We start from the raw sequence: 16294 nt of genomic DNA, 5'->3' as shown, positions 1-16294 counted from the left end.
CGGCTGGCGACTCCACATGTATCGGAGGAGGCATGTGGTAGTCTGCTGCCCTCCCCGGATCGGCAGAGGGGGTGGAGCAGCGACCGGGACGGCTCGGAAAATAGGGTAATTGGCCAAGTACAACCTGGGGGGGAAAAGGGGTGAACTTTTTTTTTTTTAAAGTGCCTTTCTTATCCTCCTGACAAATGGGTGTGATGTTCCTTATTGAAGTGAGTTTGTGTTTGTTCTCTCTCTCTGTGTGTGCGTGTGTGTGTGTGTGTGTGTGTGTGTGTGTGTGTGTGTGTGTGTGTGTGTGTGTGTGTGTGTGTGTGCCTGTCTGTGTTGGCTCGTGCATATGTGTGTGCCATCAGTTTGAGGCGACATCATGGCGTACAGGAAGGTGTGTGATGCTCAGGGTGGCCCGCTGGTCGGCGAGGTTCTGCAGTGTTCTGGAGCGCTGGCTCTAAATTGGGACCTAGACAAGGAAGAGCTGCAAGACATCGATCCGGGCATGGACCGCATGCAGCTGCAACACATTGAGCGGCAAAGGCCAGGTAGGGATTGTGCCAATATTGTTCTTTGCGTAAACCCAGTTATGATTCACCAGCTATAACAGAGACCTGGTCCGACATGTCGGGAGATGTTCTGGAAGATGATTTTAAATGGTTTATGAGTGCAGTTGTGTCTGTACCCAGATAGCAAAATTGCTGTGGCCCAGACCCGTCCCACACCCAACACTTCATCTGGCCCACATACCACGTGGAATGATGGCACTTGGACGGTGCGCTCCTGTTTGCCAGATCTGGGCCAGAACCAAGCCATAACAATGTCACATGTGCCACATATTTGCCCAAAGGTGACCCATATTTGTTTCATGATATTTGGGCCATATTCACCATTTACCAAACGGGCCACTTCAGGGTCACATCCAGATTACGTTGCCGAGAGCACCACATCTTTGCCAAGAAGGCCCACATTTGATTTGGCATATTTGGGCCATATTTGCTATTATACATGTGGGCCACTTCAGGCTCACATCCATTTTGTCAGGGCAAGAAGGAGGTCATCAGTGCCGCGTCATTGCCTGAAGTGGCCCACATCCGGATGCTATATGGGTAGGGACGCCCGACCAAGCTGGAAGTAACACTGGGATTCGAACCACCGAGCCCCATGTTGCAATAGACCACCGCGCCTCCCAGATGCCTCCAGTACCTAACCTTATCCCTAAACTTTATCACAACTTAAACACAAGCACAAAGAAAACTGAACCCTAAGCTTAAACCTAACTACATCTTAAACCTAACTACTACCTAAAATTAACCCTTCGAGCATTGCGGTCATCTTTTGCAAACTGGTTGTTTTTAGGTGTAAATATTGGTCTTATTTTGTTGTTCCAACAATGAACCTATCCGGTCATTTCAGAAGTTCGGTATGCTGTTGTTCAAGTTAAATGCCATCAAATGGACTTTTATGTGAGTTTTATTCGGCGTTGACTCTTAAGATCGACCTGATGCCCACAGGTGGGGACTCTGTCTGCCTGCTGTCGGCGTGCAGTGAGTTTTCATTTCGAGCACAGGGTCATTTCCTTTACACATTCCTCTCCAACGCAATATTTGGTGGGGGACAAAGCTCAAGTTTAAAAACTTGGTCAGTCTGCTGATGCTGCTCTCTGCTGCACTTCGTGCTTAGTTGTTGGCCACGTTAATACAATGCTGCATCCCTGCTGGTTTCACCTGTCTTAACTCAATACATAGGAGAGCCGTAGTCAGTGTACATCCAGCGATGATGACATATTGATTCTCAACAAGTAGCAGTTGTATCTGATCATTTTGTTTTGATGCATGCTCAGTAATCCAGGTAAGAACATCAAAGAAGGTTGAATCAGTTCATCTGGATACAGTGTTTATTGACAGATACTTTTCATCACATGAAAAGTATCTGTCAATAAACACTGTATCCAGATGAACTGATTCAACATTCTTTGATGATCATTTTGTTATGATTTTTGAAATGCATTTTATTTTTATTGGGGTTCCATTCATGAAATGCAACATTTGCAACAAAAAAAAGAAAAAAGAATAAATGAACCAATTAAGTATTAGTACTGATAGTTTTAAAATATTTAGATGTTTTTATACGGGTGTATTATGTCACTGCAAGTGCAGTCATGCTAGAAGTACTTGAATTTTAGTTGAAAGGTAAAATGTTGTCATACTAATCCCAGGTTCTTTTTCAGTTTGATGCTTTTTTTATACTTTAATGCTTTATACTTAGTAGTGTAAAAAGTAAACCGTAGATAAGAGCAAGGCTAATAAGGTGTGTTTTGAGTTTTGAGTTTGTTCATTTGATCCTTCACTAAGGTGTGTTTTGAGTTTTGAGTTTGTTCATTTGATCCTTCACTTCCATTTATTTCTATCCACAGATGCAACAAGTCTGCCACAGGGACAGCTCAGCCTCATCTAAAATCAAATGAAATGGGTGTACATTGTCCTTTAAAAAACAATTATGTGTAATGACCACAGATGACTAGACTGGCTAGCCCTTGGCTAATGAGTTGGACCCTTTAGTTGACTGGTTAGCGCAGTCGCCCATGGTCTGGGCTACCCAGGTTTGATTCCCGGCTGCGGCGGATTCTCAGCTGTCCCCTGAATTCGCTACATACACAATCCTCAAAAAAAGCTTTCCTATTTAATTACGACGTGAAATGATATTCAGAGCATATTTTGCTTCTGTAATGTGACATATTTATATGTAAAGCAGGATATTAGGGTGGAACAAGACGTAGGGAAGGATGCAGTTTGATCCTTCAGGATTTGATTGGATTGTGTGAAACATTTTATGGTGGTGTTGGTTGGAAGGTTGCTCTCCCGTCCGCTCAAACCGGGTGATACAATCACAACAACTTGGCTGTTTTAGAGAGAGTTAAGGTGATTAGACTTTTATGCAAAATAAGTAAAAACATGTTTTGTTTTGTTTTTTGGTGATGTTTTCATATAAGTTGTTGAATAGATGCATAATATCACTGGGGAAATGAGCTAACAGGGTTTTTTTTTTTAAAGTCAATTTTTATTTCAAAAAAGTGTTTCCTGGTCAAATAAAGGTATCGGATCCAAAACAGGATCTAAAACACTGTTGATGTTTGAATTTTCAGAATTGTTTTAAAACTTTTATCTCAGGAACAATTTTGCTTTTGTTTAATTTTGTCTCCCTCAATACCTAGAATTTTTTGACTCTGGTAAGTTTGCTGAATTAATACATTTTTCTCCCCTACATCTAATGCCAAAACACTTTGCACACTCATGACTTGTTTGTAACAGTTATGATACTGATATTGTCACTTATAATAACATGAACAACATCAACAACAATAATCACTTCATCATAGAAAACTTAATTTTCTTTGAAAAGGTTGCTATTGCCAAAGCTCCAGCGCAGGGACTTTTCATGGGTGTCCTGAAGCTCTTCATCAGCTTCTCCGCTTTTGGCGAAGGATGTCTACCCTTCATCTTTTGACATCTACCTGCAACAGCAGTAGTTGTTTGATGTCTTTTAAGCTACTATGTGCCTGCAGCCTGCAGCAGTATGCAGATATTTTCATACCTTCCCTCCTGACAAAATAAAAAACAAGTCATGCATTTGCCCTTTGCAGCTGTTTTTTTCTTTTCTTTTCTTTTTTTCCAGTAAAACAAAACTTTGGTAGTTATTCTTTGGGAAAATAACAGCACAAAGGACTGTGATAGTCTGTTAACACTAGAACGACCGCGATTTCGCTCCTACCTAAAACGACCAGAGTCGGTCAAAATGACGGCCAGTTTTTAATCTCTATATTCTGTCAAGATAAATACTCAATTGCGATATTAATGCTTTGCATATGTTAGTATGTTAAGAAACGACTGACACCAAAATTAACATTTTAACAACTTTCAGTACTATTTTTCAAACAACTTAAAATGGCCGCCGTCCAACGCCTGTGAATACTGCAAGGTGTCGGTGGTTGTCATGGTGCGTCTGTAACCAGACATGTTGACAATAATCAGAAATCAAGTTTAGACTATTTCTCTGCGCTGGAGGGCGCTAGTGTGCTTCTAGGACAGAGCGAGGAACTCCACGACGGAAATGACGCGACCAACACGCGTCATACATGGTGACATGACGCGCACGATGACGCGCAAATAACGAGCAAATTACGAGCCGTGTTTTTGACCGCTCATGGTCGTTTTAGGTAGAGCTTATCGTAACTTTTTTTTGTGCAATTTATCTAAAACTCATTTTAATGCAAATATATGCAATTTTGGCAGCATTCATGGAGCAGCGGGTCTGTATGTTTTTTTCTGCAAAGTTATTAAACTTTGAAAATCCAAAACGGTCAAAATGACGGTGTTGGCACGATAGCCTCCTTACCAATGAGAGGTTGGGATGAGCCAGCTTGCCAACCAGGCAGTAAAGCCACAGGTGCAATTTAGAAAAATTTAAACGGCAGTCAGATTTTTTTATATTGGTTTCAGTTTAAAGGTTTTGTGTTATATAGATTTTGTTAAGTGTTTTGATATTCGTTGTCTACTGGCGGTCTTTAAGCTTCATCATGACTCTTCTGCAAACACCACTATATCCCCTTTTTATCTTTCTTCCTTTAGGGCGGTCGGACCCCAGTCCTGACCCTGACCCTGAGTGTATGGAGCCCATCCAGCCATCCGTCTCTCCTCATGGACGCTTCGAACGACTCCAGGAAGATATCTTCACCAGGTCCCCTGGCCATAAGGGCCAATGGAGGCTCCACTGTTTCATGCTAAGGCAAGTCAAGAAATACACATGCTGCAAATGGCACATTTTGCCGCTATAGCCTGTAACACTGATCATGTTTTTTCTCACTCAACATATTATTCACAAGTTAAATCTATCTCAATCACCTTCCACTGAGGAGCTGAGACGGTAAAAGATTTTTTTCAGTCTCGACGTAACCGGGGCATGAACTGTGTCAAGGGACTAAAGTAAGGCTGTGCTGTACATCGCAGAGAAGGTAATTTTGATTATAAAGCCCTCTGGGACTAAAAATGTGATTTAACGCTATGAGAGAAAAAAATGGCAAAGAGTAAAGATTTGTGCCTCAGTTTGCATGTTCTCCGCGTGTCTGCATGGGTTTCCTCCGGGTGCTCTAGTTTCCTCCCACAGTCCAAAGACATGTAGGTCAGGTGAATCGGCCATACTAAATTGCCCCTAGGTGTGAATGTATGTGTGTGTGTGTGTGGGCCCTGTGATGGACTGGGGGCCTGCCTGTCCAGGGTGTCTCCCCGCCTGCTGCCCAATGACTGCTGAGTTAGGCTCCAGCATGCCTGCGACCCTGAGAGCAGGATAAGTGGTTTGGATAATGGATGGATACTAGGGTGCGAAGAAACCCATGAGTCCATGTATCCATTATGACAAACATCAACATTTAGGCTGCTTGTGGTGGTGTAGTGATGTGACATGTCTTATCACATTACACACTTGGCACCCTGATGAAAAACAAAAAAATGTTTGATAGGCCAAGAATATCTGCCCATTAGGTGGCTCTCTAAGTCAGTAATATTTTATCTGTATTCTTTTGACAGTACAATGTCCCATGGTACAATTTGTCCAAAAATGGTTTCACAGACTGAGAATAGCTATAGGTCAGTGCACTGACCCATCAACACACCCCAGTCCAGTTGAGTATTTGACAGATGGGACAAGGTAGTCAGAGTAGAAATCCACTAACAGACCACTGCTCTGTGGGAAGAGCTGGAGTCATTGTGGGGCAGCATCCCTGTGGAACAGTTTAAACACTGAACAAACTGAAGTTTTTCTGAGGGCAGAAGTGGATCTGGTGCAATATCAACGAGTTGTCATGTTGTTATCGTTATGGATTAGGGCTTTTACACTTTCCTGAAGCCATGAGACACAGGGGACAGAGCAGACTCGGTTTCACAATCTTTCAATGGCCTGTCTGTAATAAATCTCACCCTAATAATAGAGACAAATGATCCGATATTAAGTTTTGACAGTATTTCTTTGAGGATATTTCTGTATAGCAGTGCAGAATTGGCAATGGACTTGCATCAACATTTATGTTTATTTACATATCACCTCATGTTTACATATCATCACCGCTTCATGGGAAGATGGCGGTGAGAATTCAAGTTTGCAGCGGCCTCACCCAGTACCGGTGTGGGAAGATGTCGGCACAAATTCACATTTGTGGCAGCCTCACCCAGTACCGTCGAGCCAGTGTTTTTGTCCACGTCTGTGTCTGAATTTTTGTCTTCGTTTGTTGGCTGTGAGAGCTGGCACTGGATCAGCTGCGAGAGCTTGGTCTGCTGTGCTGTGGGCCCAGGGACTGCGGCCTTGCCCAGAGCTGCACTCGAGGAGGTAACACCGAGGGTGGTCTGACAGGACACGGAGGCGGGGCAGGCTTAGCTAGCTGCTAGCCCATGCAGACCGGCGGTTCCGATAACATCGAGGGCAGTCTGGCGGCGGCCTCACCTGACGTTGACTGGTGTTTTTGATGTCGTCGTGTGCAGTGCGGGGAGGTGTGTTAAGGGTGTCTGGCTGGGAGAGCTGGTGCTGGATCGGCTGGGAGGGCTTGGTCTGCTTCGTCCAGTTGCCACAGGGACCGCGGCCCCTGCCTGGAGCTGCGTCCGAGGAGGAGACACGGAGGGCGCTCTGACAGGACACATAATCAGGGCAGGCTAGGCTAATTGCTAGCCCATGCAGACCGGCGGTTCTGACAGTCACTGTCCAGGGGTTTGTTCCCCTGGACAGTGATTTTTTTTTATTTTTAATTTTATTTATTTTTTGTTTGGTTTGTGTTCGTTTGAATATGTGTGTCCTTGTAGTTCTTAAATGTGTTTTTGTCTGTGTGTTGCACTGCTGTGGGCTGGGGGAAACGGCATTTCGTTTCACTTCATGTGCACAAGTACATGAGGCGAAATGACAAAGTGTTCTGATATTCCACTGTATGGTCAATGAATCTAATCTTCTTGGTGATCGTTGTACAAGACTACTATTGTAAGGTGCAGTACTCTACCTGACCTCATGTCCTGCATGCCAGCAAACGTATTCAGGGACTACTGTAATGAGGTTAAAGTTGATTCTGTGTGTTGTCACTTTCAACAAGCTACAAGGTGACAGGAGCCAAAATGGCCAAAGCAGACTGTGCAGTGAGCTGACTGCAATGTTGACCTCGTAACTGATGATTTGGACTACTTTTGCAAGACTTGAAAATAAATAGGGCTCACTCTGCTAGAGCGAACAATTGATCTATTTCTATCAATAAGAAAGTCTTATCAATTTTCAACCTTAGCATGAACCAAAAACCTTGGCTTTCCTCGTAGCTGCTGTGGCACCATATGCAGTGTGTTCCCCCCTGAAGCTGCAAGGAAAAAGCAGCAGAAAAAACAAAATTAAGTTAAAAGCCAAGTAAGAAGCAAATTTATTTCGACATGATACAAATACCTTTTTTTTTTTTTTAGGATTCCCACCTCAAAAACAAATCTGTCTGTATTTCTTATTTGTAGTTTTTCATTGACTTATCAAAATTCTGGCCTCTGTCTCTCTCTGTGTCGGTTCTCCTAGGTACCTCTTGGCAGGGGTGGGGCTTTTTGGCTTGGGGCTCCTGATTGGCAGGTTCACTTACACACCAACTGGTAAACCGCCAGTTCCTCAATCAGATGGTTCGGACCTCCTGGAGGACCTCCTGAGAGGAATCACAGCAGACAAAATAGAAGCTCTTCAGAGGTAGGCTCCATACTGCTACAGATGACACTAATCTGAACGGTGAAAGCTTTGAACCGGAGCCACCATCAAACATGGGAGCCAGGGCCTCTAAAGTCCGGCTGGTGGACCTGGGGCATATCTTTAGGAATGGCAACAGAAACAGTATTTGTGTTACCCGTTTGAAAGTGAGCCAAGTGTGGCTTTGCTCACTATAGTGACAGAGCTCCCCGTTATTGGTGTGGCAAGGATGAACATACTGCCATACAGTGGTGACCAAACATCTGTGATAAACGTGCTTATCAAGATCGAAATTAATCCGTGTTGGGCGTCTGGGTGACTCGGTGGTCTATTCTGTTGCCTACCAAAGGAATAACCGTCGATGGGGATCGACGGTTCGAATCTCCGTGTTACCTCTGGTTTGGTCAGGTATCCCTACAGACGCAATTGGCCCTGTCTGCGGGTGGGAAGCTGGATGTGGGTATGTGTCCTGGCTGCGACACTAGCGCCTCCTCTGGTCAGTTGGGGCACCTATTCGGGGGGGGGGGGAAACTCGGGAGAATAGCGTGATCCTCCCACGCGCTACGTCCCCTGGTGAAACTCCTCACCGTCAGGTGAAAAGAAGCGGCTGGTGACTCCACATGTATCGGAGGAGGCATGTGGGAGTCTGCAGCCCTCCCCGGATCGGCAGAGGAGGTGAAGAAGTGACTGGGATGGCTCAGAAGAGTGGGGTAATTGGCCGGATACAATTGGGGAGAAAAAAAGGGAGGGGGGGACATTAATCCATGTTAAGTATAATTAAGTGTTCAACTGAGGAGTTAAATGATGTAAACATCTCAAGTGACACTGGAATGGACCCATAAGTTGAAACCCATTTTGGAAGCGTGTTACTGTATAAGAAAAATAATTCCATTTAGAATCTTAATTGCTGTTCTTGCTTTCCTGGTAACAATTTGGCATACAAATGTTATCTAGGGGTGAAGTCTAAAAGTCAGATGTCTGATCAAAATACCACCCTAACTGCTGGGTTGGACGATGTGAAACGAAAGTTTGCAGGTTTTTTAGACACGGGTTGGACAAGCAACGGATGAGCCTGGTTGGGGTAAATAAATGATTAAGGACGGCAAACTTTTAAGATCGATTACTGTCAGTTAAAGGTGCTGGCCATAAAATGTTGACTTAATCATAGCATAAAACAGCATCTAAACGAGCTGTTGATCAATAACAATAACAAATGCAATAATAATGATAAATACTAATAATTGAATAATTAAAAGACAAAAAAAACGATGCTGGGCTGGCCATGATTATGCAGTATTGTCATTAATTATATTGCCATGTGATAAGTTATAAATATGGTACAGTTTTAAAACATGATTACCTCTTATGTTGACATCTCTACGGGATCTCTGCGTTAGATAGCTTGCAAAATTGTGAGGAGTTTTTAGCCGTGTTACTTGCTCTCACTGTTTCTCAAAAGGACGGTTGTCGATGCTGTAGTCCCTACCGGGCACTGGTAGTGGTCATCAGCGGGGAACATTTTTTTTACAAATTGTACCTTTAAAAATAAATCCAAGTTCAATCGTCTGCACTCCTAAAAATGGACTGGAAAGTGTGAAGATCGTTCTGCTCCGTCTGCACTCGTTTTAATGGCATAAAGGGTTTTGACAATCAGCAATCAGCTGTGGTTTCTGGTAAATCTCAGTCTAATATTTCTATCTCAAGCCAGTGGTGTCGGCGTACTTCCTTCCATACTTTAGGAGAGTTTCACTTTGTCAAATAAATCAACGTCTGGCATTTGCCTTTGACCTTATCACTCTCGAATGCCCATCTTGCACAACAAAAGTTCATGTTGTAGCAGAGATTCATACATGGCTTTCCAGCGATCCATCTCTATCTGTCCACCTACAGTGCCATGAACAAGTGTTTTCCCCCTTGCTGATTTACTCTATTCTTGCATAACTGTCACACTGACTAGTTTCAGATCTTCATACAGAATGTAATATAAGACAAGGGGAACCGAGTAAACACAAAATACAGTTTTTAAATTATAGTTTCATTTATTGAAGGAAACGTTATCCAACACCCATATCACCCATGTGAAAAAATAATTGCCCCGCTGAACTTAATAATTGGTTGTGCCAACTTTAGCAGCAACAGCTGCAACCAAACACTTCTTATAATTGGAAATCAGTCTTTCACACCACTGTGGAGGGATTTTGGCCCACTCTACTTTGTGGAACTGCTGTATTTCAGCGGTATTTTCGAGCATGAGCTGCTCGTTTAAGGTCCTGCCACAGCATCTCGATGGGGTTCAAGTCAGGACTTTGACTAGATGACTCCAAAACCTTAATTCTGTTTCTTTTTAGCCAGTCTGAGGTGGATTTACTCTTTTGTTTTGGATCATTGTCCTGCTGTGTAGCCCAATTGCACATCAGCCTCAGATCACGGACTGATGACCAGACGTTCTCCTTCAGAATGTTCCTGCAGAGAGCAGAATTCATGGCTTCAGTGATGGCAAGTCTTCCAGGCCATGAGGCAGCACAGCATCCCCACACCATCACACTACCAACACCATGTTTGTGACTGTTGGCATGATGTTCTTATTGTAAAATGCTGTGTTTGCTTTTCACCAGACATAACGGGACACATGTGACATGCCTTCCAAAAAGTTCCACTTTTGACTCATCTGTCCACAGAGCATTATCTCAAAAGGCTTGGGGGGTCATGCAAATGTGTGATGAGCACTAATGTTTCTCTTAGTTAGCAGTGGTTTAAGTTTCCTTTATTAATCCCCGTGGGGAAATTCAGTTACTGCAAATTAACCCATCCTACCAGTGATCTGTGTAGCTAGGAGCAGTGGATTGCCGCCTTCATGCAGCACCCGAGGACCAACTCCAGTCCTTTTCCCATTGCCTCGGTCAGGGGCACAGACAGGAGTATTAACCCCAACATGCATGTCTTTTTGATGATGGGGGAAACTGGAGCACCTGGAGAAAACCCACCGCAGACATGGGGAGAACATGTGAACTCCACACAGAGGATGACCTGGGATGACCCCCAAGGTTGGACACACCCGGGGTTCAAACCCAGGACCTTCTTGCTGTGAGGCAACAGTGCTAACCACTGGGCCACTGTGCCACCATCATCATCGTAAGTTACGCCTAGGGATGGGTTCTGAAACCCGGTATTTAACGGGCACCGGTGCTTAATTATTAAAGACCGTAGTATTGATAAACTCTGACATTAACGGTTCTACTATCGGTATTGGAGAAATTAAGAAAATACATTTCCTATTTATTTAGGCTACATAAACATTATATTGCACCTTTTATCTCACCAACTCCGTTTCTAATTTGCAATAAGGTTAAGACGTTTGTCTATGATGCATTTTCCCTATCCCCCTGCTCTTGGGGAAAACGCTGGAGAGAGACTAAAAGGTCAAAAGTCTGGTTATACGTCACTAGAGTCGATGTTGACAATACTCGTTGCCACAAGTGCAACAAGTCTTTTGCATGCAAGGGCAGAAACACAAGCAATCTTTCCAAACATCTAGCAAAAGTGCATCAAATACAGGGGGGGAAATGCAGTTTACGACTGCCTAGCTCGTAGTTCATCTCTCGTTTGCCCATCCATCTCAGGCATGTTATGTATGCTAGCAGCCTAGCGCCCACACGAAGCTAACTAAATTATACACACATGGGTTCATGATTAAAAGTAACGCTCTGTCCAGACATGAGAGAATAGAGCAATACCCATCCCTATCCATGCCTTGCAACTCTCCCACGAAGCCCGTTTTTGCCCAGTCTCTTTCTTACTGTTGAATCGTGAACGATGACCTTAGCTGAGGCAAGAGAGGCCTGCAGTTATTTAGATGCTGTTGTCCCCGGTTTCTTGTGACTTCCTGGATGAGGCGTCACTACGCCCTTGGAATAATGTTGGTTGGCGGGCCACTCCTGGGAAGTTTCACCACTGTTCCCAGTTTACTCCATTTTGGAGACAATGGCTCTCACTGGTGTTCGCTGGAGTCCCAGAGCCATAGAAATGGCTTTGTATGGTGTCCGGGTTGCATAGCAGTCTATTCTGTTGCCTACCAACACGGGGATCACCAGTTCGAATCCCTGTGTTACCTACGGCTTGGCCGGGCGTCCCTGCAGACAGTTGGCCGTGTCTGGGGGTGGGAAGCTGGATGTAGGTATGTGTCCTGGTCTCTGCACTAGCGCCTCCTCTGGTCGGTCGGGGGGGGGGGACTGGGGGGAATAGCATGATCCTCCCCACGCGCTACATCCCCCTGGTGAAACTCCTCACTGCCAGGTGAAAAGAAGCGGCTGGTGACTCCACATGTATCGGAGGAGGCATGTGGTAGTCTGCAGCCCTCCACGGATCAGCAGAGGGGGTGGAGCAGTGACCGGGACGGCTCGGAAGAGTGGGGTAATTGGATGGGTACAGTTGGGGAGAAAATTAAATAAAAGGCTTTGTTACCCTTTCCAGAGTGATGCATCTCAACAGCTTGCTTCCTCGTCTCTTCTGGAATGTATTTTGATGGCGGCATGGTGTGCTGCTGCTGCTGCTGCTGGCTGAAACATTGTAGCCTACTTCACATTGATGGTGAGGTTCTGTAGGAGTCGTGTTTAGACTCAACAGGGCCGGCAGTAATCGGGCCTGGGGCTCTGCTCTAATTGAATCCAGTGATCAGTTTGGTTAATTGGTTTAATTGTGAAACAAAGGAGTTGACTCAAGTGCAGCTGGACTTGGTATATATCCGTGAAGACGTTTCGCCTCTCGTCCAAGAGGCTTCCTCAGTTCGTGCCTTTCTGACTAGACCAAGCTAGTCAGGGGGGCAATTGTTTTTTCCCACAGGGCCAGGTGGTGTTGGATAACTTTTTTTCCTTAAACAGATAAAAATTTATTTTTAAAAGCTGAATTTTGTGTTTACTGGGGTCCTCTTTTTCTTATGTTTTATTATGTATGAAGAGCTGCAACAATTAAGTGTGAAAATACACAACAATAGGGGAAATCAGATAAGGGGTTAATACTTTTTCAGGGCACTGTACCCATCCGTCCGTCTTTTTGTTCAGTTAGACACTGAGCATGTCTTTACCTACTGTGTACCTTTTCATTCTCTCTGCTTGTGTGTGTGTGTGTGTGTGTGTGTGTGTGTGTAATAGGTGACAGAGACACAGGAAGATGAATGAGGTGTAGCAGATGAGGCGTAGGTAGTTGTACAAGGCGAGGGCGGATGGGTAGAACGTCTCGTCCGGGCGAGAGAAGGGGAGAGAGAGAGACGGGGCAACTGAGTAAGAGTGACGAAGAGGAAGATAGGAAGGAGCAGCTCTCTTTTACTCTTGTACACTGTGAGAGACTGCAGGAAAAGGAAAAAAAGTTGGTGTGGCGTTTTCTCCAAAGTGGCCTTGTTTGGACTAGAGGCTTATTACCCCCCACCCCACCCACACACACACACACACGTACTTCTACATAAGTACTTGTACACAGTTTGATAAGGGATGGAGGACTATAAGAGCAAGGATAAAGAGAGGAACAGGAGGAGAGCAGGACAGATGGAGAGAGAAGGCGTTGGGGCCGAAGGGTGAGAGACAAAAGATATGAAGAGAGAAAGCGAGAGGAAAAGAAAGAGCAGATGTAAACCTTCAGACAGGTGGTGTTGCTTCAAAACTCCGACACAAAAATCTAGTGTGTGTGTGTGTGTGTTCTTAGGCTCATTCAGGTAATGACTCACATATATACCCACGCCTAAGCTTTACTCAACCAGCGCAATTCCCTGATTTGCTTCCTCAAACTCGGAAAATTAGGTGATAAATCCGACTAAATTATCCTGTGTCAACATCGGAGAGAGGGAGAAGAGAAAAGGAGAAGAGGGGAGATGGTTTGACAGACAGACAGACAGAGAGAGAGAGAGAGAGAGGGAGAAATGTTGTCAGTAGAAAATCCTGAGAGAGGCCTCTCAGAAAGAGTGCACTGGAACAGATGTTGTGCAGCTGGAAAGAGAAGCGTGTTCCTCTGTAAATAAAGTGGTAATGTCCCACAAGAAGTCGCTCTCCTATCCGTCTGTCTGCCACCTCCACTAGACAAGCATCAACCTGTGCACGGGACCGAAGCACACAGACCGTAGAAAAGGCAGAAAGATGTTCATGTTGTTATTCTATTATTTTTTTTTACTGTTTCCCCCTTTTTCCCCCCAATTGTACTTGGCCAATTACCCCACTCTTCTGAGCCATCCCGATCACTGCTTCACCTCCTCTGCCGATCCGGGGAGGGCTGCAGACTCCCACATGCCTCCTCCGATACATGTGGAGTCGCCAGCCGCTTCTTTTCACCTGACAGTGAGGAGTTTCACCAGGGGGACGCAGCGCGTGGGAGGATCACGCTATTCCCCCCAGTTCCCCCTCCCCCCTGAACAGGCGCCCCGACTGACCAGAGGAGGCGCTAGTGCAGCACCCAGCATACATACTACCACATCTGGCTTCCCATCCGCAGACATGGCCAATTGTGTCTGTAGGGACACCCGACCAAGCTGGAGGTGACACGGGGGTTCGAACCGGCGATGATGGTTTTGTAGTTGTCATCTCATCCAAGCCAAATTTTGCTAGTATGGAAAAAGTAAGTTGCTGTTCACAGGTGATCAACAGGCTCAACCCACACTTCTCTCTTGCGTAATTTTATTGGTTGAAAGTATGATGAATATCATCATGTTGATATATGCATATCATATTGATATATGCATATCATATTGATATGCCTTTATCAATACGATATGCATATATCAACATGATGATATATTGGTGCAGCATCAGCAGTAATGTCGACGTTGTACTGGACCGTTGTGGTGAAGAGGGAGTTGAGCTGGAAGACAAAACTCTCAATTTACCAGTCAGTCTTCGTTCCAACCCTCACCTATGGTCATGAGCTTTGGGTGGTGACCAAAAGGGTGAGATCACAGATACAAGCGGCTGAAATGAGTTTCCTCTGCAGGGTGTCTGGGCTCAGCCTTAGAGATAGGGTGAGGAGCTCAGACATCCGGAGGGAGCTCGGAGTAGAGCCGCTGCTCCTTCACGTCGAAAGGAGCCAGTCGGGGTGGTTCTGGCATCTGATTAGGATGCCTCCTGGGCGCCTTCCTTTGGAGGTTTTCTGGGCACGTCCAACTGGGAGGAGACCCCAGGGTAGACCCAGAACTCGCTGGAGGGACTACATGTCCAGTCTGGCCTGGGAACGCCTTGGGATCCCCCAGGAGGAGCTGGAGGGTGTTGTTGGGGAGAGGGACGTCTGGAGTGCCCTACTTCGCTTGCTGCCACCAAGACCCAACCCCGGAGAAGCTGCTGATGATGAGATGAGATGAGATGTGAGATGAAGTATGATGCCAGCCCACTGTGTCTCCGACCAACATGTGTTCTTGAATTTCCTCAGACCTCCATGAGCTTGACGAGACAAAGTTCTGGCAACAAGATTAGGTCAGGCCCAACAACTTGCTCCTTATAAAACTTTCTTCCTTAATTATCCTGCAGTGATGGATGCTGCTGGTTCCACGGTTGCATAGCCGTGGTTCCAGTGTGCCGCATTGCAGTTAATTATTGAACAGTAACATTTCACCAACAAAAATGACTCTATTTCATTCTCAATGTCTCACACATATCCCAAACTGGCAGTTAGCTAACCGGCTTACACAGAAATGCTCACAAGTGAATCTGCAGCTTAGTGGAATGGAGAAGAGTAAAAAAAAAAAAGTAAAAGGAAGTAAAACTTTTTTTCAGAAATTAAAATGTCAAAATCTGTGATTAATTTACTCCTGTTCTGATTACTCTGCTGTTGATTGCAACCATATTGCGTTACTTGTGTGTATACGTGTAATTTACTGAAACAATTTTATGAAGTTCAAATGGACAGAGCAAAATCTGAAGAATCTTTATGGATCTACATGATGCAAGTACATAAATCATCTGTGTCATGATAATGAAATCACCTCAAAATATGTCATGAAGGGAAACTCGGAGAAGTCAACTGAGAGGGGGGGGGGGTTGCAACACTTTCTGCTTCAGAATTTACATTTCGCTACTGCAGCCACCAAAATTCTCTCTCCTTTTCCCCTTACAGATCTCTCTCTCTCTCTCTCTCTCTCTCTCTCTCTCTCTCTCTCTCTCTCTCTCTCTCTCTCTCTCTCTCTCTCTCTCTCTCGTGTAGGAGTAATGCTTTAAAAGCATTAGCCAATCAGATTAGAGTCCACAGGACCTGCTGGTTGGACGATTCCAGAAGTGTTGAGGTCCGATTGTGTGATTAGATCAGAACCACATTAAGTGACTGAAACACACCACAGAGGATGTCCTTATAGACATGATGATGATGAACCATGTGTTTTATACGAGATCATTTATCTGCTGGAAGTAAAGCCTCTGCTGATGAGTTTATCAAATTTGATTTGGCTGCGTTTCAAAGTGATGGATGAGACAGCAGCGTTTCCTTTACTCGTACGCATTTGGTGTTCATATGCGCTCTACAATGGCTTTTTGTTGTTGTGGAGAGAAAGAGAGGGAGGGAGGGAGGGAGGGGAGAAAGGAACAGGTAGATAGCGAGTGTG

The 16294-nt window shown here is 44.9% G+C and overlaps 1 protein-coding gene across 1 annotated transcript in view; it reads left to right on the top strand.

Moving 5' to 3' along the window:
- The first annotated feature begins 364 nt into the window (after positions 1–364).
- LOC130110714 (inactive N-acetylated-alpha-linked acidic dipeptidase-like protein 2) overlaps positions 365–16294 on the top strand; it is a 402779-nt gene continuing 386849 nt past the window's right edge. The window contains exons 1-3 of the mRNA XM_056277895.1: positions 365–533; positions 4614–4770; positions 7570–7731. Coding sequence (XP_056133870.1) covers positions 365–533; positions 4614–4770; positions 7570–7731 — 488 coding nt within the window. The remainder of the gene's footprint in view (positions 534–4613; positions 4771–7569; positions 7732–16294) is intronic.

Source organism: Lampris incognitus, chromosome 3 (genome assembly GCF_029633865.1).
Source record: "Lampris incognitus isolate fLamInc1 chromosome 3, fLamInc1.hap2, whole genome shotgun sequence".
In the NCBI taxonomy this organism is placed as follows: domain Eukaryota; kingdom Metazoa; phylum Chordata; class Actinopteri; order Lampriformes; family Lampridae; genus Lampris; species Lampris incognitus.
The sequence above is the reverse complement of the archived record's forward strand: the minus strand, read 5'-3'. Positions and strand labels throughout refer to the sequence as shown.